The following is a 26,798-nucleotide window of genomic DNA, read 5'->3' on the forward strand; positions in this document are numbered from 1 at the left end:
ATGTCTTTTCCAGTGTCATTGCAATTATTTGTAAATAGGATTTAACTTGGGTTTCTAATATGTGCTTCATTTTTTTAAAAAGATTTATTTATTTTAGAGAAAGAACACACTTGAGTGGGGAGGGGCAGAGGGAGAGAATCTTTAAGCAGACTCCCTGCTGAGCACGGAGCCCAACACAGGGCTTTATCCCAGGACCCCGAGATCATGACCTGAGCCAAAATCAAGAGTCGGCTCTTTAACCAACTGAGCCACCCAGGTACCCCTAAAAGATTTTATTTTTAAGTAATCTCTACACCCAACATGGGGCTCGAACTTAAAGCCCTGAGATCAAGAGTCACGTGCTCTACTGAATGAGCCAGCCAGGGACCCCTGGCTTTTAATATGTACTTCAAAAGTACATGTTGAGTACCTTCTCGTTGTAAAATAATTTCAAGGAATATAGTGGCATATGGTACAAACATTTAAGTTCTCCCATTGATACCCCCACCCCATACATGCACTCCCACCATCAGTTCTCACTTCCCTTTCCATAGGCAACCACTGTTCACAGTTTGGTTAAACATACTTTTTAAATGGGTATATAATTTTGCATGTGATGGGGAAAAAATCATTAACTTTTTCCCCTATTTGGGGACATTTAGGTTGTTTCCTGTTTTGGCTTTTTTTTTTTTTTTTTTCCAAACATGGGGCAGAGGATTCCATTGGAGGAAATACAAAGCAGACCATAGATTACATGGTCCTGTGTTATTCTGGTGATATCAAAGCCATCAAGGATAGGCACTAAATTAGATATCGAATTTGGGGGTAATTTCCAAGTAAGAGAAGGATTACAGTAAGGATTCTATGTTAAATGCTTTACCAATCCGTTCTCATTTAAAGTACCAAACATCTCAAGAGAAGGGAGATTATTCCCATTTTACAGACGGAAAACTGTGGTTCATGGGGGCCAAATGCCTTGCCCAGGATCACACACCATCCAGTGCAAAGCTCGGCTCTAAGGTGCCGGACACAAGATTGGAAGCTTGATGGTTATATAACCAAGCAGGGGCCTCTTGTTTTCCTGTCTTCGCTTAATTTAGGCAAATACCACCACAACTGTCAACCGCCATTTGTCTGCAAGGAAGCACTGAAATGTTACAGGGATTCTCCGTTTGTTGGTTTTTTAGCTACAGTTTGAGCGCCTCATGTGCAGTAAATGTACTAATGCTTTATGTACTTCATTCAGTTATCATTTTGAGAGGGGTGGGCATTATCCCCATTTACCAGATGAGGAATGTGAAACCCAGAAAGGTTACCAAAAAAAAAAAAAAAGTTGCCCAGTATGACTCAGAGGAGGGACTCAATCCCAGGGATATGCGACTCCGAGCCTCAGCTCTGACCAAACTCTGCTGCCCACCAGAACGCAAGTCTGACTGCGAGCCTGTCTCCATCAGGCTGGGCCACGAGACTGCACCTCATTTTGTTCTCCCTCTCCCCAGACAACAGCGACCTGATTGCATGCACCGTGATCACCAAGGACGGCGGCATGGTCCAGCGCTTCCTGGCTGTCGATATTTACCAGATGAGCTTAGTGGAGCCCGATGTGTCCAGGCTTGGCTGGGGAGTCGTCAAGTTTGCAGGCCTCCTGCAGGTATGATGGCTGAGGACTCTGGAAGCTCTTCTTGAATGGCTGTACAAACATACACACACAGAAGAATCATCTCTACAGTTAATTTCTGAGGATACAAGGAATATGTGAACAGACTATCATTAAAAAAAAGTTGAAATACTGCACAGATAAGGGTCAAGTATTCTTTGACCCAAACCCTCAATTCTGAAACTTTCTCTTGCATTGTCAGTATGGGCCTTCCAGAGCGGGTGCTCTGCCAAATGCACATATAAATACAACTACATGTACTGTTTATAAACATTGTGTACACATACTTGAGAGGGGGTGTCTATGTGTGTGTTTTATGGTGTCACATTGAACGTGTTCTAAACTTTTTTTTTTCATTCAACAGATGTCTTAGAGCTGACCATGTTAGTATATGCAGACTTACTAGTATTCTTTTAACTGCTGCATGACCATACAAGGCATAGTTAGCTAGTTCCCTGTGGCTGTGGTCAGCTTTTTACCTTTACAAACAGAGCTGCCATGAACAGAACCGTCCTTCCTGCTTGAGCAAGGGTTTCCCTCCGTGGCTATCAAGAAGTTGGGGTGTGCCTATTTTTGGTGTTCCTAGATGCTGCTAAATTCCTCTCTCAAGTGATTGTTGCTACCGGCAATGCACGAGAGTACCCTTGTCCTCACCCCCTTTCTGGAAAGCAGAGATGGGCTCTAAACTGCCAAACACCAAGTTGGGACTTGGGTTTTCTCAAGGTGTGGCTGTCTGATGGGTGACTTAGGCCAGCTCATCAACTGAAGGGAGTGAAGAACCAGAAGTGCTGAAGACAGCCTTCCAGCTCCTGTCCCCTGTCAGGACCCCCAGTCCCTGAGCATCCAGCCAGCTCTCCCCAGCCTGAGGCGTGCCCTGCTCGGAGGCAGCCCATTTCCTTGCTGGGCAGTCTCTGGTCACTGGCAGGGTCTTGCTTAGGCTGACCCATGTCCACCTCTGCACAGTGTGACCTTCTGGCAGCATCCCACTCTCTTAGGGAGCCGCCCACATGTTTGAAGATGCTATTTCCCCGACCTCCTCTTTTTCCAGATCTTTCCACTTAAAAAATGTCTTTTACAGAGGGTGATGTGAGAAACTATATGAAGAATCTTTCCCTTAAAAAAGGACTCCCATGTAAGAGGTTGCCCATTAGATGACTTAGTGCTTCTTATTTATCTAGAGTTAGGATCAATTTCCCTTAGAATTTAGTGTCAGGAAAGTGTTTTTCTCCCTCGAAGGATTAATACATGTCCTCCATCAGACAATGAAAGGCACATAAACCTTTCCTTTTGGTCGCCTTCCAGTAGTTACTATTTATTTGTCAGGCCATTACTGTGTGCCAGGTTCTCCGCTCTAAATGTGTAATATCTCATCTAATTCCCCACCGCAACATTCCAAGGCAGATATTCTTTCCAAAGAGTCTGTGCCAGATTTAATGCCTACAAACAGCAACCATCTCACTTGGGGAGGCTTCTTAGCGTTTTCCCCAGCTCCTGTAGCACGTCTGACTTTCGCGTCTGCCTCCTGTCTCATGCCTTTATCTTGCATCACCTCAAACTTTTGTGGGAAGCAGATTCTTTGCACAGAATCCACTCTGAGGTTTTAGAAGGGATCCGTCCTTAGCACACTTGCTGTGCGTGAACTTTCTTCTGCACCTTTGAAATGCAGCTTTCTTCACGTGCCTGATAAATGGTCCCCCCCATCCCTTTCTCGGGGCTAGCATTTTCCTTTAGGGACCAGAAATTCTTCGGACACATACAAATGGGTGCCAGGGATGCCCCCTTAAGAGAAGCCAGGAAGAAGCTGGTCAGTAGCTGCGTGAATATATCTAAGATCACTTCAGATGGTCATAGGCATTTTGGTTTGTTATCTGTCATTTCTCAGAAGTCAGGACTGCTGGAGTCTGACTGTTTGAGCCCCCATGGCCCCTTGATGAGGCTGGGGCACCCATTTATTCACTAGCTTACTCAGGTCCTCGTGAGTAGGGTCCCAGCCCTCACAGCCAGCATGGACTCCCTTTGCATGTCCTCTCCGAGAGGCCTGGTCTGGTGTGGGCCCATCCTTGACTCAGACTTGGGAGGCTACTTCTTCAGAGCAAAAGCCAAGGTGAATTTGGGGAACTCCTTTCTTGATAAGATGTAGACCCCACAGCTTCCGAGCCACTGCCCTCCTCCTAAACCTCACGACCACCTTTTCTTTGGCCTCTTCTATAGGACATGCAGGTGACAGGCGTGGAAGATGACAGCCGCGCCCTGAACATCACCATCCACAAGCCTGCGTCCAGCCCCCACTCCAAGCCCTTCCCGATCCTCCAGGCCACCTTCGTGTTCTCGGACCATATCCGCTGCATCATTGCCAAGCAGCGCCTGGCCAAGGGCCGCATCCAGGCGAGGCGCATGAAGATGCAGAGGATAGCCGGTGAGTGGCCAGCTCTGGCGGCTGTCCTTGGAGCCCTCGGGCTCTCACATGGACCTCTAGAAGAGGACACCTATGGTTTAGGAGTTCATTGTGTTCTGGTGAAAGGACAGAGAATCTGCTCAGAATTCCCCATTCCCCAGGTGTTGGATTTCTAGAGAGTTTCTGGGGCTACATGGAAGGGAAGGAGAATCCTCCCTAAACAAGCAAGAGGCCATGAGCAGTCAGGTATCCGTGTGGGACAGCTGTTCTCTGGCACACAGGAGTCTTCTAGCTTATACTTAAAAATGCTTGGACATTCCTCTTCTACCTTTGATCCTTAACCTTAAGATCAGTAAGGTCTGTTCTGCCCATTTCTCCGAAGAGTAAACTGAGGCTCAGTGACTTGCCCAAAGTCACACAAGCAGTGAGTTGGCAGAACCCAAATGCAGAACTTCTGACTCTAAAGCTCATCCCTTCTCCCTCTCCCTCCAGCTCTCGTGAGAGGCAGCCCTGCTTGGTGAGGGGGCCACGATGACCCAGCACTAAACTCGGAAGTTGGTGTACGCGTCATAGGCACTGTGGTGAATTTGTGAGGAGGCCTAACGCTGCCCCTTGCAGGAAGGCTCGAGCTTTCTTAGAAATCAAGGCGCTAAAACGAGGGCGTTCCATTCATCAGGGCTGACAGTGCGGCATTCCCCCAGGAAAAGGCATTCTATCTAGCTGCTCAAATTATAGTCTTTCTCCAGACACCAACGCCTTTCAGTCCAAACACCAATGGTCATTCTGGTGTGGTTGCTGGGAGGATTTCCAGCCCGCTTGGGGAGGAGAGGCGCCTTCTAAAGGGATTACCGAAAAATAAACACTTGGTGGGCTGGGTCTCTGGACATGACAGATTCGGTTCTTTGCCGTGCCTGCCCTGTTGATTTGCCCAGGCCTGTGTCCCAGGCAGTCCCTGTTTTATTTCTCACTTAGCTCAAACTTGGCCTATAAAATCATTACAGAAGCATTTTATAATGTGCAAAGTGACTTAAATCATTCAGTCCTTTCTCTGAAGATTTATTTTCAGAAGGTTTGTTGTTGTTGTTGTTGTTGTTGTTTTTAATGTAAAGCAGTTGCTCAGTGCTGGCACGAAGGGTAAATATTTCATTTGAAAATTGAGAATTATGCTGTAAAGTGGCGTTCGAACTAACGCCTTGGGTATTCCTTAAATTGATTTTAAAAAGCCCCTCCAAATTGCTATATCATGAGATTGGTTTATGCCAGGGAAGACAGCAACTGTGACAGATAAGCACACGCTCATAAAAACACACACATGCGCGCGGGTAGGTTCGCCCTCACACGCTCTTCCCCATGCGCGTGTACATATGGGAACTTGCAGGGCAAAATTGGCCCCATTTGCTTTGGGGTCTGAAATGACACCCGCGGCAAAGCCTGACAAGGGTCTTTTGCGTGCGGAAGCCAAGGATCCAGAGCGGATACTGGCCGGCATCTATCTCTGAATCCCTCGCCAGGCACCAGCTGTTTTGATCTTAGGCGGGACCTTTGGGATCACCTGGGTCTCTCCAGCTTGAGGCTGCCGGCTGCCTGCTTGGCACTGTCCGAGTGATGTGCCTGGTAGAGCCGCAGCCACTCTGGCTGCGCGCCCCCCCCCAATCCAGAGCCCGCCACCTGTACCCGCGGCCCGTGTGATGAGCATGAACCACGGTGTTGTTTGAACATAGCCCTCCTGGACCTCCCGATCCAGCCGACGACCGAAGTCCTGGGGTTCAGACTTGGCTCCTCCTCTTCTACCCAGCACCTGCCTTTCCGTTTCTACGACCAGTGCCGCCGGGGCAGCAGCGACCCCACGGTGCAGCGCTCTGTGTTCGCGTCCGTGGACAAGGTGCCAGGTAAGCCGCCCCCACCCCGCGCCGCCTCTCGTCCCCGCCTGGGGGTCCAGGGCTTGCTCTCTGTGGAGCCTGTGCGAGCGAACTTCCCTGCGCCTCTCAGAGTCCGGTCGGCTGGAAGCACCCATTTCTTAGGATTCATCAAAGTATGGCACAGGATGAAACACAAGCCCTAGAAATAAATCTTGGCTTTCTCTTTGGTATTCTGCTGCCTGGGTTTGGTTTTCCAGAGATTTTCTGGGAATGTGGAGGAACTTCTCAGAATTAAGACTAAGAAGTTTCTTGGAAATTTCTTGGAAATACTTAAGATTGCTAGTCATGAGGCTGTGGGGGAGTGGTTTCCTTCTCCGTGTAGGATGACTAGAGAGACAGTGTGCATGGTTCCTCTTAGAGCTCCTGAAGAAGTGAGAGCTCCCGATGGGCCATGCCAGGGTCTTCTATCCGGGAGCTGGGGGCACCTCTGCCCACTCTCTCCAAAACTCATCTTGAAACCACCCCCCTCCCAAAAAAAGAAACACGAAGAGAAAGTTCAAGGGCAGCTTGCTTCTCCAAAAGGACCGACGGGCTCTCCCCTTCCTGTTCTGGTGCATCTACCTTAAGTAAATCCGTGTGCACCCCTATCCCTCGAAAGAGAACCTTGCCCTTGATTACAAAACTTCTGAAAGTTGGCCAGGCTGTCCCCTGCAAGCGTTTGGGGTTTCGAACTTCAATTGATACGTTGCAAAATGTGTTTGAAAGCAGTTACTGATTTAAGAACAGTTGATTTAAAGTGCGGCCGTAAGGACCTGTCCAAAATCAGGGTCCTTCTTTTCCTTCCACTCCGTGATTTATCCTATATTCGTTCTTTGATTTCATTAATTTATTTTAGAAATATATATGCTGTAAGCATATGATATTTTAAAACCCAAGCAGGACGTGATAAAATGAGAAATGAGTCAGCTTTGCCCCAGAAGGAATCACTGTTACCAGTTTCTTGCTTATCATTTTAGAAATGTTCATTTTATGCTGTATATATTTTTTCTTGTCTGTTTTTACACATGGGGTCATACCATATATGTAATTCTGCAACTTGCCTTTTTTTCCCCCACTTAATTCAGTGTTACATGTCAATGCAAATAGATTGACTTCATGCTAATTAATAATTAACTCTTGTATGGTATTTTATTGTATGGCTGTACCAGAAAATCTTTTATCTCGTGTTGCATTGATGGACATTTGGGTCATTTCCAGTGTTTTGCTCTTCCAGTGTCATAGAGAACATCCCTGGGGCCTTGATATAACTGTTGCAAATCTTGAGTGTCTGTGGAATAAATTCTCAGCAGTGGGTCTGCCGAGTCAAAGGGGAGGCTTTTCTTCTTGACATATGTAGTCCCAACATGCGCTCTGGAAAAGTGTACCCACTAGTCTGTGACTGTTTCCATCCTTGAAACCAGTCTTGGGCTGTAAGAACGATTGTGGCACCACCTCCATTTTCAGCTATGAAATAGATGATTTGTGCCCACTCCGGGGTCTGGATGATTTTTTTTTTTTTTTAAGATTATTTATTTATTTGAGGGGTGGGTAGGGGCAGAGAGAGAGCGAGAGAGAATCTCAGGCAGACTCTGCACTGAGCACGGAGCCCAACGCCGGGCTTGATCTCACAAGATCATGACCTGAGACAAAACCAAGAGTCGGACGCTTAACAGACTGAGCTACCCAGGCGCCCTGGAGGATTCTTTGTTAAAAATTGTCCAGATTTCTTAACATTCTGTAGGGATGGTTACTAAGTAAATATAGATGATGGCCATGAGTCTGGGTTAAATACAGATTGGCTTGGTAAGAAATCGTTCCTTTTTCTTTCATTCATTCTTTTTTTTCTACACACAGTTAAAATTTTTATAACATTTCTATAAGCACTGCCTTGTGATTTTTGTAATTGAGATATAACTGACATCAGACATTATATTAAATCATTTCTTCAGGGTCATTAGGGTTTCATCTCAGGAATGAACGGGTTAAGGAGAAAAACCCTGGCCTTATTTCTGTTCCATCCTTTTTGGAACAAGGCAAGTGTAAATAAATAGAGCCAAATGTCACGTTCTTCAGCATCTGCATAATCATCTCTCTGTTTGCAGAAGGCTTTACAATGCCTGATTGCTAACTTCTCCCACCCTGCCTGGGCTCCAGGGGAGAAGTGAGGTCATCCAGTGCTGGGGGTATGGTCCTGTCTACCATGGCCTGGGCCTGCCTGGCGGGGGTGCTGGCATAGCTGAATGCCTCTGTCCTGTTGCTGGTCCCAGGGCTGGCGTATTTGAGGTTGAGCCATTTGAGACTGTGGCAGGGCAAAGGCAGCTGCCGAAACTGGCCATCTGCCCCTTCCCTGTCTCTCGCCCCTGACGGCCCCTGGAAGTGCCGCTCAGCTGTGGGGTGGGGAGTGGGGACATTCACCCCAATTGTGCCCCCAAGGGTGACTGCTCTAGGCCCTTGGGGAGAGAGGCCTTGCTGCCTTCCCGAAATGGCCTGTGTTGGAGAGCAAGTGAAATCCGTGAGCCTGAGCATGACTCAGACAGAGGGAGGGGAGCTCTCCCTGCCCTGCCCTTCCTCACCACCTGCTATCTCTGTAGCCTGCCCCACAGCTGCCCAACATCTGGTATCATCCTTGATCCTCCTCTTTCCCGTCCCATCCCCACTGGCCTCCTCTGCCTCCAGAGTACATCACATCTTTTCTCCCTGTCCTGGCCACCAGCCCTCGCCCTAGATCATGCAGGAGCTTCTTCGGTGTTCTCTGGCATCCAGCCTCACCTCTTCCCTTTGGCCAGAGGGATCTTTCTAGAACATGAATCAGATCACATCATGCCCCTCTTTGCAACCCTCTAGCAGCTTCCCATTGCACTTGGAACAAAATCCGAATCTCTCACTCGGGTCTTGTGTGGTTGTTATGAGATTGGCCCCAGCTGGCCCTTCAGATGCAGCCCCCTACCACTTCCTTCTGTCCCATACCCCAGCCGTACCAGCCCCTGCTGCTCCTCTGAGTCAGTGCTTCTCAAAGTTTTGGCTTCAGGATCCCCTTTAGACCCTTAAGAAAAAGTATCAAGGATCCCAAAGAGGTAGAGTTTATATGGATTATATTTATTAATATTTCAGGTAGTACAAATTAAAACTGAGATGCTTTAACTATTTACATATTTATTTTTTAAATAAAAATACACCCATCACATGTAAATATAGATAACATAGTTTTTAATGAACAATAACTGTTTTCCAAAGCAAAAAAAACAAAACACAACCTTCATGTTTTATATTTTTGCAAATCTCTGTAATATCTGGCTTAATAGAAGGCAGCTGGACTTCTACATCTGCTTCTGCTTTCAGTCTGTTGTCATAGCATACACTGTGTGGCCTCTGGAAAGCTCCTATACTCCTGGGAGAGTGAATGTAAAAGGAAAATGCTGTCTTACTATTTTTGTGTGAGTAGCTCTTGTTATTATTTTTATGTGAGTAGTTCTGACCCTGGGAGGGCCCCAAGGTTCCCCAGACTATGGTTTGAGAACCACTCCTCCAAGTCACTGGCCTCTCTCCTGTTTTAGGGCCTCCTCATTGGATGTTCTTTCCCAGATCTGTGTGTGGCTGCCTCCTCCTACTGCACAGGCCTCAGTCTGCATGCCGCCTCCTCCGAGAGGCCTTTCCTGATCCACCCCTCCTTCCTCCATCCCATTAGCCTGGTTTATTTTCTCTGCAGTTCTTTACCTGGATGACATGTTTGGGTACCAGGCTGCGGTCTTTCTTCCGCACGGAGAAGGTCACTTCCATGGACACCTGGTCTGTCCTGTTTATTGCTGTACCTCAGCACCTAGCACTGTGCCTTCATTCAGTATTTGTTGGATGAAGAATGAGCCCACACTTAGGCTTTGCACAGCCTTAGAGCAGATCCCACTAATGCTTTCTTCCTGCGTGAACACCAAGAAGACAAAGTTCTCTCTGGGGCCCTAGACCTCAGATTGTTTAGTCTGTGGCCCTTGGCCTAGGGAAGGGACACCAGAGAATGGAGACCCCAGAAGACCTTAAGCATTCTTCTGCTTCATTTCCGTCACCAGAGTGAACAAGTTGTGCATCCGGGGCGGGCAAGTGCACGCACGTGATAGATTTTGGTTGGTTGCACCTCATGAATTTCCTCACCCTCACCTTGAAAATTTTCAAAAACCAAAGAGTAGGGCCAGAGGGGGTCATCAGAAGCACGGCCTAGGTTGGCCTCTGATGCTGTGGCATCCACAGCCCGTGAGTGCAACCCTGTCGCTTCCCCCACACACACACTTTGGGAATGGTCTTGCTCTGTGTCCCTCACCCTAGGCCACACGGCTGCAAAAACCCCAGGCTGTGTGGGACCCTCACCCCCGCCTAGGGGATAATCCCCAGTAGAGAAGACACTTCTGGCCACCTGCCTCGGGGTGACTGCTAGAGGGGCTAGCTGTTTTATGACATACCTTCCATTTCATCTGTAGCCCAGCTGGCCATCACAGAGCAGTTTGTCCCCACTTTACAAGCTGTAAATGATTATATTTGATGAAAATGTACCTTCAGTTTCCTTGGAAGAGATACTAAAGTAGAATATAAATCAGGGCTCTTAGGCAACTAGCCACTTCGGTGTATTTTTCTTTTTCTGTTGGACTTGGAGAGAAATCACAAATTCTCTGTATTGGCTGATTTCATGTTCATGGCTCTTTCCCCTGAAGAAACTTCTACTCCACAAGGGTAGAGGCTTGGGTGCATGCCTGTGGGGCGGCTGGGTCATCAGCAGACAGCGTGTCCAGGTGCACAGGCACGGCCAGCTCTAGAGTTGGCCTTTGAGATGCAGCCTTTCATGGTTTGTGCCCTCGAGGACCTGTGCCACCAACCAAGGTGACAGCTGATTGCCGGAATCTGCCAAGGGAGGCGGGGTGTCCAAAACTAGACCACCGAGGCATCTTCCATAAACACCAAGTGGATTGGCCCACCCCAGAGCAGAAGCCATTCCTGGAAGTGCCCCTGGCGGTGGGGGGGGAGGGGGCGGCGAGGCAGAGGTGAGGCATGGGCAGCAGCCTCCAGTCAGAGGGCCAGGGCTCCGGCCTCCCAGGGCAGCCTTAACCCCCACTCTGGACTCCTTCTGGCCCAGAGGCTGCTCACAGGTGTTCACCTGGCAGGTCATGCTGACATGGAGGTGGACAGAACTCCACGGTCTCTCTTGCTCAGCCCCCACCCCCTGCCCTTCCCAATTCTAATCCAAACTTCTGCTTGGAGCCCTCCATGTGGCTGGTTCCTTCTCAGCATTCAGGACTCTTCTCAGATACCTGCTCAGGGGGGGCCTCCGCTGGGGGCCCCGACACCCCCCAGGCCCTGTCTGTGCAGCAGCTGGTTTTATTTGTTTAATTGAGGTGAAATTCACATAAAACCTTTGGAAAGGATACAGTTCAGTGGCGTTTAGTACGTTCGCAGTCTTGTGCCACCACCACCTCTGCTAGTTCCACAATACCTTCATCACCCCCCAAATAAAAGCCCGTTCCCATCGAATGGTCACTCACCATTTGCCTTTCCTCAGCCCCTGGCAACCACTGCTCTGTATTCTGTCTCTATGGACTTAACCCGTTCTGGACGTTTCACATACATCCTATGTCACGTAGCCTTTGGTGTCTGGCTTCGTTCACTTAGCATCACGTGTTCGAGGTTCCTCCACGTTGTAGCGTGTGTCAGAGCTATAGCCACTGTGTGGATGGACCACCTCTCATTCATCCATTCTTTCACCCACTGATGGCCACACAGCTGTTTTTCACCTTTGGGTGAGAGCTTACAGTGCTGCTCTGAGTGTGCATGTGGAAGTTTTTATTTGAACACCTGTTCCCAGTTCTTTGGAATATCTACATCAGAGTGGGATGGTTTTCCCACAGTCTTCAGAGCCCTTGCCATTAGCTGAAGTTGACCCATATGTCGTCTTGTCTGTGTCACTTGCCCTGCACTCGTGTGGAAGGCCCTGGGCTTCCTGTTCGTCTTGCCCTCACCTGCTGACACTTAGCGAGCAGGTGCTCAGTGACGGTCGAACTCGGATTAGGGACGTGGATTGCTAGATGGGCGGGATGAATTGCTTAGTGTCTCATTTCCCCAGCAGCCTGTAAACTGCGGCTGCAGGGGCGTGGCTGTCTTGCTCAGACCCGGCTCTGGCACCTGCACCAGTTGGCTCAGGATGCCAACTGGAGAGTCAGACTTCATCCCGCAAGGGCCAAGCTCTGCTTTCCTCTCTTCTTGTCCCATGACTCCATGTCCTACTGGGTCCAGGGCACCATCTGTCTCTGAGCAAACATGTAAATCCCTGAGCACAGGAGGAGTGCTGTGCTTTCCACAAGTGTTATCTTTATCAAAGGCAAACAAACCAGCCCTATCAGTCACTGACCCAGAACACTTAATAGTTCTGTGGAAAGGCAGCGCGGTTCCAGAGCCAACATTTGGCAGCTGAGTAACTGAGGAAGAATGCGAAGATTACCATGTTCTCAGAGCCAGCTGAGCTGACCACGAAGCCTTGGACTGACAGCCAAAAAAAAAAAAATCAATGCTTAATTCATAGACCTCAGTCCTGACTTCTCTGCTGGGATCACATACTAGGTGCTAATGTCATCTCGTGACAGTGTTTCCCAGAAACTAAGTTTTTAGGCACATTATTTGTCTTGTTTCTGATTATAACACTGGAGCCACTTCTCTCCTTCCAGCTCCCCAAGGCAAGAAGAATGGCCTTTCTGGGGTCCCATTGGAAGGAGAAGCTCCCTGCCACCTTCCTCCAGTCTCCTCAGCGCCCTGCTCCCCCTTAGCCACCCCTCCCAGCCTTCAGCTCCCCGGCCAGAGACTGTAGCCACTGGGTCAGTGAGTTAGAGAAACTTGATTCTGACCCTGAGGCCTTTTTAAATTTATTTTTAAGCAAGACATATTGAGCTGCTAAGCACTTTATGCAATTTTCTCATTTGATCCAGCAACCCTCAGAAGGGAGGTTTTGCCATTTTCCTTTTGTGCCTGTGAGGAAACAAGCTGCCCAAGGTCACACCAGATGCCCCTCTCCGCAGAGAGGCTGTGCACTCAAGTTGGCCTGCCCTGCTGCTACCACCACCAGCACCCTGCCTCTCAGTTCCTGACCCCGTTTGACACATCTGAAGGGAATTCTCCTTTTCTGATTTTAGAAATAAAGGCCTGCCCACAGCCAGCCACCTGAGGCTTCACTAGGATCAGGCCAAACCACGTTGTTGGCTCCAAAAGTGGGTGTGTGTCAGACAGAAAACATCATCTGCTTCTGGGATCGCGGGATAGAGTTTGACCAGAAGAATGAACTGTGCCAGGTGCTCGGTATGCATTGATTCTATGCTTTGGACAGTGCTGGGAACTGGGAGCGCTTGTCCTGATCTACATACGGGAAGCCAAGGCTTGGACCAAGGCTGCAGGGCTCACACAGGGCAGGCTGAGAGCCATACCTCTAAATCCCACTCGCCTCAAGGCTGGCATTGGTGGTGGCCAAGCCCTGACGGCTCTACCACCAACCTCTGATTGTCAGAGGTTGGCGAGACAGACCCTCATTAGAGAGGGGGCCTTCAGGTGGCCCTGGCTTAGATACAGCATTCCCTGTTCCTGTCTTCTGCACACCACACTCACACACTCTAAACCCCAGCTTGCCTGCAAAGCAGCCACACCCCACCCCCGCCACCCCCGCCACCCCTGCAACCACCACTTCCAGACTGGGTAGAGCACGTGAAGGCCCATCCTTGTGGAGATTGGTTCCTGGTCCATGAAGACCAAAAAGCAGAAATGAGACTTAGAAATCTTGCCAGTGCAAAAGCAGCAGGATTAGAGCTCTCTTCAAAGCTTTCTGACAGTCGTGTCTAAGAGAACAGCCTTTGAGCGGTTGGGTCGGGGATGTGGGGGTCAGGTTCCATGCAAAAATCATCCCCGAGCTGAGTCCTGGGGGCCCCTGCTTTCCACTCCTCTTCTTGGAGCCCCCAGGGCAGCCACGAAGAGGGCGAGTGAGCATGCTCTCCATCTGGGAGCACACAGCCCACAAGGAACCATGTTCCTGAATCTGGGCCCGTAAGGCTCCCTCACCTGGAACATGCCCCCAGATTTGGACTCTATCCCAGTCAACACACAGGCCCTCGGTGTCTGAGGAGCGCTCTTGTGAAACAGAGCACACAGGCAGAGGCAGCCTTCAGGTCCCAGATGAGCCTTTCTTGGGGGGCGGAGACGGAGAGGAGGAAAGAGTTCCAAAGAATTGAGTGTTGCTTCAATTTTCGGGGTCATTACCTACCTTAAACTGTCAAAGCGCCTGTGTGCCCGGGAGCCTTGTGGAGCACGTCAGAGAGCAGGGAACACTGCCCGGGTTGCTCATGGACAAGAAGGCGGGGAGCCTTTGCTGGAGGGCATGAGAAGAGACCAGACCCCAGCTTCACTCTGCCCTTTGACCTTGGCTGCACTTGGGAATGTTCTTTTGGCTCAGGCGGGCCCCCGGGGGCAGCCTTGCTGGCAGCCCAGAACGGGCGGGCACGTGTCGGAGCAAGCGGTGCGGCTGCGTGCCCGTGTGTGCGCACACGCCCGTGCCCGCCCTGCAGATGCGGCTCCTGTCGGCTCTCGGTACTGTCAGCCGTCCTAGGACACGTCGGGCACAGGTATTGCAGGGCAGTGAGGAGAAAAGGAGGAGCACCAAGAGAAGACAGGATGCACTAAATCTCTCCACCCTGAGGTGGCCATGAAGCAGATCCAGTGTGCTCTTCCATCAATCTTGCCGCCCCTCCGTCACGGGTTTCTTTTCTCAGCAACAGCGTTTGCCCAGGTGAGAGTCAGCAGAAGCAGGCGGCTTAGCACAGCCCTGGAGCAGACAGTTCGGGTCCAAGTCCTGGCCCCACCTTAGACTCATTACGTGGCCTTGGGCTGGTTGGTTCGCCCCCTGTGCGTGTTTATTCATAGAAAAAATGTGAATGTGCTTAACACTACTGAACTGTACAGAAAAAATAGTTAAGATGGTAATTTTTAGGTTATATGTATTTTACCACAATTCAAAAGAAAAAAAAAAACGGGGATGAAAATGTCACCCACCTCATTAGGCTGTCGTGAGCGTGATAGGAGTTAATTCACATAAGTGCCTACCAGGACGCCTCACGTGTGTGCAGTGTGCAGTGAAGGTTAGGCTCCCAGTATTTTTTATTGTCATTGTTATTAGTCAGGGCTGACCCTGGGCACCCTAAATAATAGGTTTCCTTTCTACGTGTTAAATCAGTTTGCACAAACTTAATCATCCAGCAGCTCCTTCTGCTGCAAATAACAAAGACACACCACCATTGCACAGGTTTGCTCATTTAGAAAGACTTTTCTTCGGGTGCTGATAAAACACTAGGGCAGAATTTACCTCCTGCCAAAGGGCCATGAGGATTGTCGTTCTGAGATGTGCCTGAGGCCCCTTATCTTCTAGAGGCAGAGCCAGGGCCAGAGAAGAGCAGAGATCTCTGGCCAAAGCCCAGCACAGCCACGCTCCCTGAGATACTGACCACCATTGCTTACTTCACGTCTGCCTGAACTGGACAGTTCCCGAGCAACCACGCGACAGCCCTGGGAGGCCCGTGCCACTCCTCAGTGGGCGGACCAGGAAACCTGAGCTCAGGGAAGGGGATCACCTTGCCCATTCCATGAACCCGTGTTGGGGGGCAGAACACCTGGGAATCAGGTGTGCTTTGGGAACCCTGTGAACTATTGTATTCCATCCAATAGCATGAGCCAGGAGCATGGAAACCAGTAGAGAACATGACTGTATTCTCTGGACACAAGTGTCTGCATCCATAGGAAAAGCCCGTAAAATAATTTGAAAAAACTTTATGAGCCTTTTTCTATAGATGTTTATTTTTTCCTGCTGAGTCATTTGTTCTACCACCTGCAGGCTCTCATGAACAGACAAGTGATAGCAAATGGCAAGGATCAAAGGCTCGTTAGTGGGGTAAAACCCAGAGACGAGAATACCCTAACGCTTTATTTTATCTGTGAATTGGAAAAAGACCACCTTGATTTGATTTTTTTACCTTAAAATATCTGTGAAATAGCTTCAGGAACCCCAGGGTCTCCCCTGGAACTGGGTTTGAGGACCGCTTTACCACTTCCCAAGGACCAGTCATAGTGCCTGCCTTGGGATCCCAGAGGATGCGATGCCAACTAAGTGGCACTGCTGAGTGTGCCCTAGGAGGTGCTAAGGCCAAGGAGTGAGGAGTCGGGGACTTGGGTTTTGCCTCTCTCGAGTCAGGAAGGGCAGAAGAGAGACGGAAGGCCCGCTCCACCCTCGGGTTGGCGTGCCGCACCTGCGGCGTGCCGCACCTGCGCAGTGGGTGGTGCTGTGCCCTTGGCAGGGATGAGAAGCGGTCTCTCCACAGAGGTCCTCCCTCCCTCAGCTTGGCGCACCTCCTTCTATACCTTTCTCTGTGTATGTGCGTCCTCCGCTTGTACCACAGTGTTGCAAGGCCTTTGTGTTTTTTCCCACACAAACGATCACTGTTTTCACTCAACAGTACGCCTTGGGTTTTTTTTTTTCCTGTTAGTTCATAAGAGTGCCCGCTTTCATTTTTATTGCTGCTGAGCAGTCTGTCATGTGGCAAACCCCTGTTTATTTAGCCAGGCCCCCATTGACGGACGTTCAGGTTGGGGCCAATTTTTTGTCCTTAAATAACGAGTGCTCTGCGCACCGTTGCGCAAGGATTTCCCTAGAGCAAGTAACCATGAAGTGAGTCCAGAAATATCTAGGGCTGCGGCCCTAACAGGACTTGGTGGCCAATGAAGTATGTGGGTGGAGGGAGAGAGAGGCTCCCAGGGCTAGTTTAAGGCAAGCTATCAAAGAGTCTCACTTTCTGTCTGGACCTTCTATGTGTGCATGTCGCTAAGCAAGGGCATTTTGACGATCCCAACCCCAACTTGTGAGCCAGCAAAATCCTCATTACTTGGGGATATTGTTCTGTCCAGGAGGCCTTCAGGAGCTGTGGTGACTGCACCTTTCCAGTGGAGTGGGTGCGGGGCCTCCAAGGGCTGGCCTGCCCTCTGCTTGGCTTGTCGCAGACAGGGCATGATGCCCCCCCGCCCCCCATAGGCTCTCCTCCTACCTCCCGGCATCTCCGCTGGGTTTAGGACTTTCTTCAGTTCTTCTCTCTTTCTAGCCAGCATCCCATGACTCAGTACAGCTTCCTTTATTTGTGGCTGCCCGGCCATGGCATTTTGTATGAATGTGCTTTTCTCCAGAAACACAGAGTATTATTTGTTCAACATCTCAGATTCCCAGAGGGCCAAAAGTCAATATTATCCCAGTGTGGCAGAAATGGCTGTCTTGTGACATCTCTTCACACTTAAACAGCCTGTTCTTGAGCCCCAGAGTAATTGCAAAAAGATATCCCAAAGCCCAGCAAATCGAGGCGGATGAATTTTTTTACTTTGTCTCCATTGTTGCCTGCCATGAACTCAAGTCCCTGAAATCATCACATGATTTGGGCATTAGATGCTTCAACTGCATGAAATACTAAGTTTGGCAGATGATTTGCAATGATTCCTCTGAAAATATGTGCAGGTTTGGTAAAAATTCAGGTGCATACCATATGTGGTATACTTCTAACTTCACAGACTTCGTAAGGCTCCGGGATGAAAGTCCCATTTATTGAATGCATGCTGTGTGCTTGCTAGGCACTAAGTGAGTTACTTTATATAAAATAAAGAGAGAAATGTGTAAAAACTGTCATGTCACTAACCCCGCTTTTGCAGCTGGGACAAGCGAGACTCACATGCAGAGCCCCTACACCCAGGGTCCCAGAGATACTGAGTCTGGTTTCGAACTCCTGCCCTTTGTAATGCTTCTACCTGCTTCCTGAGAAAAGGGTTATCTCTTGCTCAGGGTTCTTTCCTTTCTTGCTAAGTTGAGTTAAAGGTTCTCTGGAGCTTCTGAGCTCAAGTCGCCCTTTGTTGTGGCTTTCTGAGTATGTTGACTTCACAGGCTGACAGTTGGGCCTCAGGTGCTGGGTATGATGCACACTCCAGCCTCTCAGGTGGGGTCCTCGTAAATCCTGGCGTCAGTCCAGTGGCTGGAAGAGTCGATGTTGATGGAATGAGCCTCCCACCCCTACCCTTAGTATCCTGGAGAATGTTCTGAGATAGTTGACGTTTATAAAATCTTGGGCATTCTGGAAAAATGCTTTTTTAAAAAAAGAAACAAAAAACAGATTTCCAGCCTGATGCCCAAGGAAAACATCCCACAGCTCAGAGCAGCGTTCTGGTATCCTGAAACAGTGCCCGCGCAGCGGAGGCACGGCCTATTCCTTGTCCCCTCTCTGACCTCTTGCCTCTACCTCAGCAGAAAGCAGATGCAGAAAACACCCTGTACCGCCTCGTGTCCCCACTGGGTCAGCAGAGGGGCCCTTCATGCCTGCTGGAACACCCACAGCCTCAAGCAGCTTAAAAGCTACCAACATTCGGGCATCTGCCGTATGCCACAAGTATGCCCCCACGCTCTCTACACCGTGTGACAGCCCTGCCAGGGAGCTTTCGCCGTGAGGAGGGTAGGGGCACATGCCCTGGAGTTAGCCCCCCTAGCTTGTTCGGCACCTACCCAATGACAGCTTTGTGCTGTCAGGAAATTCTGGAAGGCCCCTGAGCCTCAGTTTCTTCTGTAGAATAGAGCCTCCCTCCCCAGGGCAGGAGCTTAGCCCTGGGCCAGCACCCTGTAAGGGGCCTCACAACAGCCCCGTAAGTAACACTCTGTGATGTTGAAGAGGAGGGAGCCAGGGCCCAGAGGACTAGAGCAGCCTGCCCAGGTTGACGTCGGGGGTGGTAGGCCAGGGCTTCTGGCCTCGTGGCTGGGGCTCTAGCCCCTTGCAGGGCAGCTGGCCCAGCTCCCCCAGGCCACTCACAAGTGTTCTCGCTGGTGTTCTCAGGCTCTGCCAGTCAAGGGGACCTCCAGGCACCCGTCCTACGAGAGCCACCAAAACCACTGCCCCCTCAGTCACTATGCCCCTCCCGCAGCTCCGTTCCTGGCCCCTGTACAGCTGGCAGCTGATGTGGCAGAAGCAGACACAGAAATGGGGTGTCCGCTGTGCCAGAAGTCACGGCGGCGGGGGGAGGGGGGAAGCAGTTGCGGACAGGTAAGCCACCTAGAGGCCCGGCTTCGCTTCTGGGCCGAGAAGAGGTTTCTGAGCACGCCTGTCAGAGCGCGCTGATGAATCAGGCCTGAGATGCCTGTGCATGGCGGGCGGCACTAAGTGGTTGTCTAGGCTTCCCCAGGCCAATTGACATCTGCCCAATAGGTGTGATGTATCAACAGCTTTTTCTCCCACTTTTTGCAGCCTGGGCTGGCTCTCAGCCAGAACTCTTTTTACAAAACAAAAAAATAATAAATAATAATAATAATAATAAAGCGCTGACCTGCAGTGGGGAATGCTCGTGTGCCCGCAGAGCACCAGAGCCTCTGCCGTGGAGATTTAAGGTCTGCTGGTCAGGGGTGAATTTAGAAACTTTCTGGAAGGTTCTAAGGCTGGCCTAATATGTAGTTAAGCTCTTCAGTGATGTGAGGTTGGGGAGTTTGTCAGCTCGTTGCCATCATGGCTCTACACAGATGGGCTTCTGTGGAAGTCCTCTGTTTAGCATACGTGTATTGAGCATCTGTTGTGCGGCAGGTGCTGGGTTGGGTTTGAGGTGACAGCCATGAGCAAGCCAGACACTCATGGCCCTGCCACATGGAGCTTGCAGTCTTGGAAAAATAGCAGCATTATTCATATAAGTGTACCAGCAAATGATTAGCTAATAACAGGGAACTTGGTCTTCTCCAGTAGGGATCAGGGAGGCTTCCCTGCATGGGTGGTATGGGCTAATACAGGAGGACTCATCGGAGCAGACTGGATGGGAGGTGACAGGGTATTCCAGGCAGGGGACAGCATGTGCAGGGAAGCTGAGCACGGAGTGAGGGGCCAGGCTCCCCATCCCTGTGACGGGGCAGGCTCCCCCGGGTCCTCATCACTGTGACATGGGGCAGGGTCCCCGTCACTGTGACAGTGATATTGCTCCCCTCGATGGGCCATCTTCTGTGCTTCCAGCTCTGTACCAAGCATGTTCCATGGATTCATTATCTTCCCTTCTGAACCTGCCTGGGGAGAGGCAGACCTCTGCTCATTTTGCAGTTGAAGTTTCCTGAGGCCCAGGGTGGTTAAGGAACTTACCTAGACTTACACAGCAAGTCAGCGACTCCAGTGTTCCATCCTACCTCTGCCTGACCCCGACCCCTGCTCTTGCCAGCCCCCCTCTCTGTGTTCTTATTTTTACTCTTATTCCCTGTCCTCTGTTATTACTGATACGGCTCAGAGGCCTGCTGGTAGGATCAGCACCCCATAACTAACAAGCCCATGGGATGGTAATTACTTCTGAGTTATTGACCTCTAATTTGCAAATGGCTAGAAGCCCCCAAACTGCACTTTACAAGTGTCTCCTATCCCTGGCGCATGGCTTTTTTCCAACAAACCCCTCGGGCGACTGACCCCCGATCCCACTTCATCCACCTCAGAGTAAGCACATCCCTGAGCCTTGGTCAGGACTCCATCCAAACAAAGCACAGCAGTGCCATCCGCAAGGAGCAGAGGGGCTGAGTGCGCCAGGCAGTGTCTGGGGGTTTTCCTCCGACCTCAGGCTGGAGAGTGGCCTCGTTCGCCTGTTGCCACAGGTGATAGGGCCTGCTCAGTTTGGGCATGGCTTTGGGCCAGCTCCTTGCTCCTGCGAGCAGGTGGACCTGTCCTTCTATAGTCCAGTACCCCCACGGCTTCTGTGAGATGGCCAACTGGGTGGTCAGAAAGTCAGTCAACTAGGACCCCTGCACTCAGCCAGAGAATCCCACGGGACCTGTCCTCATGGTTTCCTGGGGGCAGAGGCACAGCGTTTTAGAAGCATGGAGTCCCAGCTCATGCAAGATCTTCTCCTGCCTGAGGCCCTGGGCTGAACCAGCCTAACCCTGCATGTGGCCCTCAGCTCTGGCCACGCATTTCTAGAATCGCCTTGAGAGAATTTGAAAAGCCCAATGCCAGTTAAATCAGAGTGAGGAGAGGGTCATTGGTGTTTTTTGAAGCTCCCTGGCTCATTCTAAAGGCCATCCAGTCTTGAGAACACTATTAGAGACGAAGAGATCTCACTGAATTTCTTAGGTGGCTTAACAAGAGGGGCTGGGTGACCACTGGGGTCAGATGCTGTGGCCTGATTGTCATTTCTTTAATCCACAAATCTTCACTGCGCTCCTACCATTGGTTTGTGCAGCATGGGGCCCAGCATGACTGAGGTCCCTTCTCCATAGATCTGATGTGACCAGCCGTGTCAACTGTAGCCCAGAGATGGATGGACAACTTGGTGGGCTGGGGTCATGCTCAGATGGGCTCTCTCCTCCATCAGAGCAGCTGCTCCTTAGTGAGTTTGGAGTACTGGGACGTTCAGGGTTTGAGAGCAGATCTATCTGGTGCCCTGGGCTGAGTTTCCGGAGAGACCAGTGCTCAACATGCTTTCAGGACACCTGTCATGAACACAGCTCTACACCATGCTCTGCCAAGAACCGGGGAGTACGTAGAAGGTTCTGGGTGGGCCTTGCCTTCCAGGAGTTCGTGGTGTCTTGGGGAACGCACTATCACTACGCAGTTTGATCCTTGCTGCAATGGTGTGGGAGCCCAGGACATGGACATCAGCCCAGCCAGACCTGGAGGGCAAGGAGGGCTCTAGAAGAAGGCCTTGATGCATGGGCCAGGTTAAACAGGGTACGTCCTGGGCAGATGATGGCAGGCTCTAGGCTATGAAAACCATGGTATGCATGTAGGTCCTGCAAGCAGCCTGAGATGTGTGGGGCAGGAGACAGCAGGAGACGAGGCCATGTGGGAATGACCTCCCATGCAGGGTTGACTACCTTGGACTTCGTCGAGGAGCCCACGGGGGCTGCTGATGGGCTTCAAATTGGGGCAGGAGGGCGCTGGTGCTAAAGGCTGCCCTCTAAACTGACCACACATGAGCCTGGCAGCAGGAAGACGGGGTCATTCACAGGGGCCGGCCCCAGGCTGGGCCACCCATGGGATCTGATGACCTACACTTAGTTGGAAAGAAGCAGCAGCTGAAAACCAGCTCTCACATAGAGCAGCTGGAGACCCAAGCACTAGTCCTCTCCAGGGCCTAAAACTCACCAGGCCTGTTAGGGCACCTGCAAAACATGCTCAGGATCCAGTCCCTCCCACCACTGTACCCCATCTCCTAGGCTGAGGTTGGCTCACTTACCTTAAAGGGCCCGGTAGTCAATATTTTAGGCTTTACTGGCCACGTGCTACTTGTCCCAGTCTGACTCTGCCATTGCAGCCAAAGAGCCCCTGATGATATGTAAATGAGCAGGCATGGCCCCATCCAGTAAACAGCCCCACTGTGGGATTTGGGATTTGGCCTGCAGGATATTGTTTGCTGACTCCCGACCTTGGCCTTCAGAATCGTCCTGATCACCCTGCCAACCTCCGCCCACCTCCCCCACCCCACGCCCAGGCCTCTTCAGTCTGTTCCCAGCGCCTTAGCTAAAAGTGTTAAGTCAGATCATGTGTGTCTTCTGCTTAAATCCTTCCGTCGCTGGCTCCCCTTTCACTCACAATGAAAGCCAGATTCCTTAGAGTGGCCCCCCAAGATCCCACACAGTCTAGACCCTCAAGACCTCACATCTCCCCACTGTCCCCCTGGCCAACTCCAGGACAGCCACAGGAGCCCCCGGCTGAGCCTTGTCGTGGCCCAGCCTGCCCGCCTTCCAGCCCCTGCACTGAGCGCTCTGATCCCAGGCTGTCTTCACTGCCTTAGAGTTCGTCAGAGCTCCCTGTCTCGCGGCTCTTTCTGACCCTCGTGTGTAACTCACGGCCCTGCCCCACTCCCGGCACTCCAGATGCCGCTGCCCTGCTCAGTTCTCTTCAGAGCACTCCTTTCCTCCCAGCATTTTCTATTTCTTCATCGTCTGCCCACCCCACACCCTGTCCTTCCCAGCCCATTATTGAACTATAAGCTCCAAGAGAGCAGACTCTGTGTTTTGTTTTCTGCTAAATGCCCAGCTCCTGGAGCTGCACTGGGGGGGTATACCATGTAGATAGCGCTTGGAGGGTATTGGATGGGTGAGTAGGTAGGTGGATGGATGAATGGATGGATGGTTGAATGGGTGGGTGGATGGGTGGGTGAGTGGGGGGTGGATGGATATAGAGGAAGAGAGAGGGATTGGTGGGTGGATGGAACCAACAGATCTTCAGTACCCCCTGTGTGTGTTAGACATTGTTCACTGTGGACTCAGGGTGTATGCTGAACTGACTAGTCCCTTTGGAGCTTCCAGGTACTGTGGATGCCATAGATGTCAACCCTGATCAGGGCCCTGAAGGAAGCAGCTGAGAGCTGGGATAGTATGCAACAGAGGGATATGACCTGGACAGGCAGTGCAGGAAAGCATCTCTGAGGAAGGGTTGTTGGCCTGGGAGGAAATGGAGGAGCCAGGCTGGGCAGGAATCCATCCCAGAAAGGAGTCCACACAGACGGGAGAGCCGTTGATGCCTGGGCCCACAGGCTACCCAGATCCCCAAGGAGTGAAAACATTGCTGTCCAGGTGATAACCTGCCACCAGTTGGTGCACAGAATTCCCCTTTGTTGTCACTTTCTGCCCTGGCCAGCTAAGTGGGGTGCAGAGCCCAGTCCTGTTTCCTAGGAAGGGGTTCAGCCAGCATTCGCAGCAATGACCCAGGTCTCTTCCCGTGTGAGCAAAGAGCATGGAAGGAAGAATTTGACCCAGGACGTGTTTCCGATGAATTCTTTTGGAGTAGAAGTTCATGGGCTCGGGCCTGATGTGAAGAACAGAACGTTTCATGCCACATGCAGGAGAACAAATGGCAGAATCTGGAGTGGGAGGGTTTTTAAAAGGCCGGGTTATAGACTTATTAGTGTAACTGGGGATAAATGTGTTTGTAGCCCCTGCTGCCAGTTACAGTCACAACTAGTTAGAAGGGGGTCAAAAGTGTTCAAAAATTGATGGTAGTGATGGATGCACAATTCCGTGAATAGACTAAAAACCATCGGATTGTAACCTTTTAAATCCATAGATTATACAGTATGTGAAGTATATTTTGAGAAAACTGTTGTATTTTTTTTTTTAAGATTTTACTGATTTATTTGAGAGAGAGAGAGAGAGAAAGCGTGAGCAGGGGGAGGTACGGAGGGAGAGGGAGAAGCGGACTCCCTGCCTAGCAGAGAGCCCAATGTGGGGCTCAGTCCCAGGACCCCAGAATCATGACCTGAAACAAAGACAGACGCGTAACCAGCTGAGCCACCCAGATGCCATGAAAGCTGTTACATGTTTAAGAACACTTCTGAACTAGTGAGACTGTCACAAAGCTGTCATCTTTTTCTAAAGACCAGATTATCTCATTTGTATCTTATTTTGATCATAAAATCGTCGAATTTATGCAGCATTTTCCTTAAAGCAGTCCGGATGTGGAAAAAAAAAGTTGGAACCCTCAACACAGGAATAATCTGGAAACCTTGATGCAATGCAGACTTACCTGGCACACTTCCTCCTCCCTAAAATTTGCCTTTTTTCCATTTATTTTTTGACTTTGAAGAAAAGACTCTGTTCTTACGGGTAAAATAGTCTCCTGTTCCCTTTCCTTTCCTGTAAATTATGAGATAAGTTTGCATTTCATACCTTTCCAGAAATCTCTGTTGATTGTGGTCTGACCTCAGAAGCAAGCCTTCTGGGAAAGAAAGGTATTAAAATCACTGCTTTGAGCATTTGTTGAAAACCTCTGAAGTGGCAAGCAATTTGTGTTGTGGATTTGAGACAGAAAACAGGTGAACAACACCTGTTCATTGCTCCAGGAGTCCCTTCCTGGTGCAGGTTAGGTGATATGTCAGCCACTCTATCCAGCTCACTCCAGTGATCCTGAGGGCTCCGTGTTATTTCTTGGAGATGATTAGAGCCAGTGGTGCTCCTCTTCTTGCATGGCAGAAGCTGGTGCAGGTTGTCTGGAGAGAAATGCTCAGAGCTGTGGCTGGAGCTACCGCTTAGCAGTGTCTGCTGCTGTTTATCGGCCACTTGCTACATACCAATCCCCACGCTAGGCACACTTGTGCATGAGGTGGGGATTACTTCCTCCGTATTTCACCCAGGGAAACGGAAGCTCAGGGCACCACAGGCCAACAGCGGCAGGCCAGATTTGAACCCGCCTGTCCGTCTCCAAAGCCCATACTGTAACTCTTACACTGTACCTCTGTTTCCCTGTCCGTACCCCAACGCTCTGTACCCCCGGCCAGCACCCATCCTGCCTGGCCCCTCCCTGGAAGAGAGCTGGGAAAGCACAGCGGTCCTGGTCCTGGGGGGCCGGAGCAGCTCCCACAGTGAGAACACCTCTGGCACCCTCCCCTGCAGCATGGCGACAGACCAGAATGCTCTTTCTCTGGGACAGGTCATGTGCCCTTCACAGGCCCGGAGGAGCCCAAAAGAAACACTTCAGCCGTTCTGTTTAGGAGGCAGGATGTGCTTCTGTCCAAAGAAGTGCTCTCACAATTATTTATTAATTGTGAGAGGGAAGAAAAAAAGAATAGGGTTTCCTGGAAAGGGATAAAAGTTCAATATGATAAACTCCCAAAAAGCAGTCAAAGGCCAACGAGGGCAGAAAAATAAAGGACAGAGAGTAAGAGAACTGATGAATCAAAGTGGCCAGTGTGTGAGCAGCGCCCCGGGAAGGGGCCATATCTCATGATGATGGAGGCGCACCGAGTCTGGGAGCCGGAGCAACCCCGGGGCGGCGGTGGCAGCGAGTCCGGGAGCCACCCTGCAAGGTCGCCAGGACCCTGGGGAATGAGCTGCCGATGACAGGGAGGGATGGGACTGGTCACCAGTCTTCTGCCCCGCCATCCCTGCAGGCCCACTCCGTTCATCTGTGTGCGCTCATAACCGAATATAGAAGCTTATCAATAGAAACTATAAAGGTACAAGGAAAAAAAAAAATCACTACAGTCCTCCCGCCCCAGAGAAAAGCATTGTCAATATTTCTGCTTTCTTCTCATCTGTATCTTCTCTTTTTTCTCTTTTTTCCGTAATTTTTAGCTACCCCAGAAATACATGAGTTGTTTCCTCATTTAAAAAAGTAAAAATTTAAGAAAAAAAAAAAAGCATCACAAATGGGACTTAAGTCCCCTTTGAGTACTCTTCCCTATTTTCACCCCTCCCCAGGCATCCCACGGTTTGGCTTCTCTCCTTCCAGATCCTTCTGCGCGCCATTGCATTCTCTCCATGTGCCCATAACCAACAGACAGGAAGGGGCCACAGCCCGTTCTCTGCAATTCTGAAATCCAAACAGCACTGAAAATTAAAAGATTTTTCATAACTCACGTGGTGGCAGAACCTGCCTTGAGCTACTTGTAGGCTATTTATAAGAGTTGCAGATGCCATTTATTGTGAATATATGTGGGTGGTGTTTTGTTTTTTTTTTCCCGCAGAAATGCAATATTTTGAGTTTTAGCAGCCAGAGACCAGCTAAGGGTATGCCTTAATATATGTGTGTGCCACATGGCCTTTTCAGCCTTAAAGACTCTAAATTCTAAAACACGTTTAGCCTCAAGGGTTTAGGATCTGTAATTGTCTTATGGTTTTGGCTACCCTCCCCCTTTTTAACCTACACAGAATTCTAATTCTGAGTATCTTTCTGCAGCTTGATTTTCAGACGCCACTGTGAATAAAAATCTTTCTGTGTTAACGGGTACAGATTTCGCTCATTCCTTTTCATGGCTGTGAGGTATTCCATAGTGTGGGTGCCTGGTGTCTTGGGCTCGGCATTTGGTCGTTCCAGGTGTTCGCTGTCCAGACAGC

The 26,798-nt window shown here is 50.3% G+C and overlaps 1 protein-coding gene across 13 annotated transcripts in view; it reads left to right on the top strand.

The window, feature by feature from the left end:
* CLEC16A (C-type lectin domain containing 16A) overlaps positions 1-26,798 on the top strand; it is a 200,952-nt gene that overhangs the window by 146,299 nt on the left and 27,855 nt on the right. For 10 of the 13 annotated variants that reach the window (XM_027610767.2, XM_027610770.2, XM_027610773.1 and 7 more), the window contains 3 exons: positions 1,479-1,630; positions 3,848-4,052; positions 5,753-5,920. In XM_027610767.2, coding sequence (XP_027466568.1) covers positions 1,479-1,630; positions 3,848-4,052; positions 5,753-5,920 — 525 coding nt within the window. The remainder of the gene's footprint in view (positions 1-1,478; positions 1,631-3,847; positions 4,053-5,752; positions 5,921-26,798) is intronic. The other 3 variants (XR_003522964.2, XR_003522965.2, XM_027610772.2) reach the window with 2 other exon arrangements.

The sequence above is a fragment of the Zalophus californianus genome, chromosome 10 (assembly GCF_009762305.2).
Source record: "Zalophus californianus isolate mZalCal1 chromosome 10, mZalCal1.pri.v2, whole genome shotgun sequence".
Lineage (NCBI taxonomy): Eukaryota > Metazoa > Chordata > Mammalia > Carnivora > Otariidae > Zalophus > Zalophus californianus.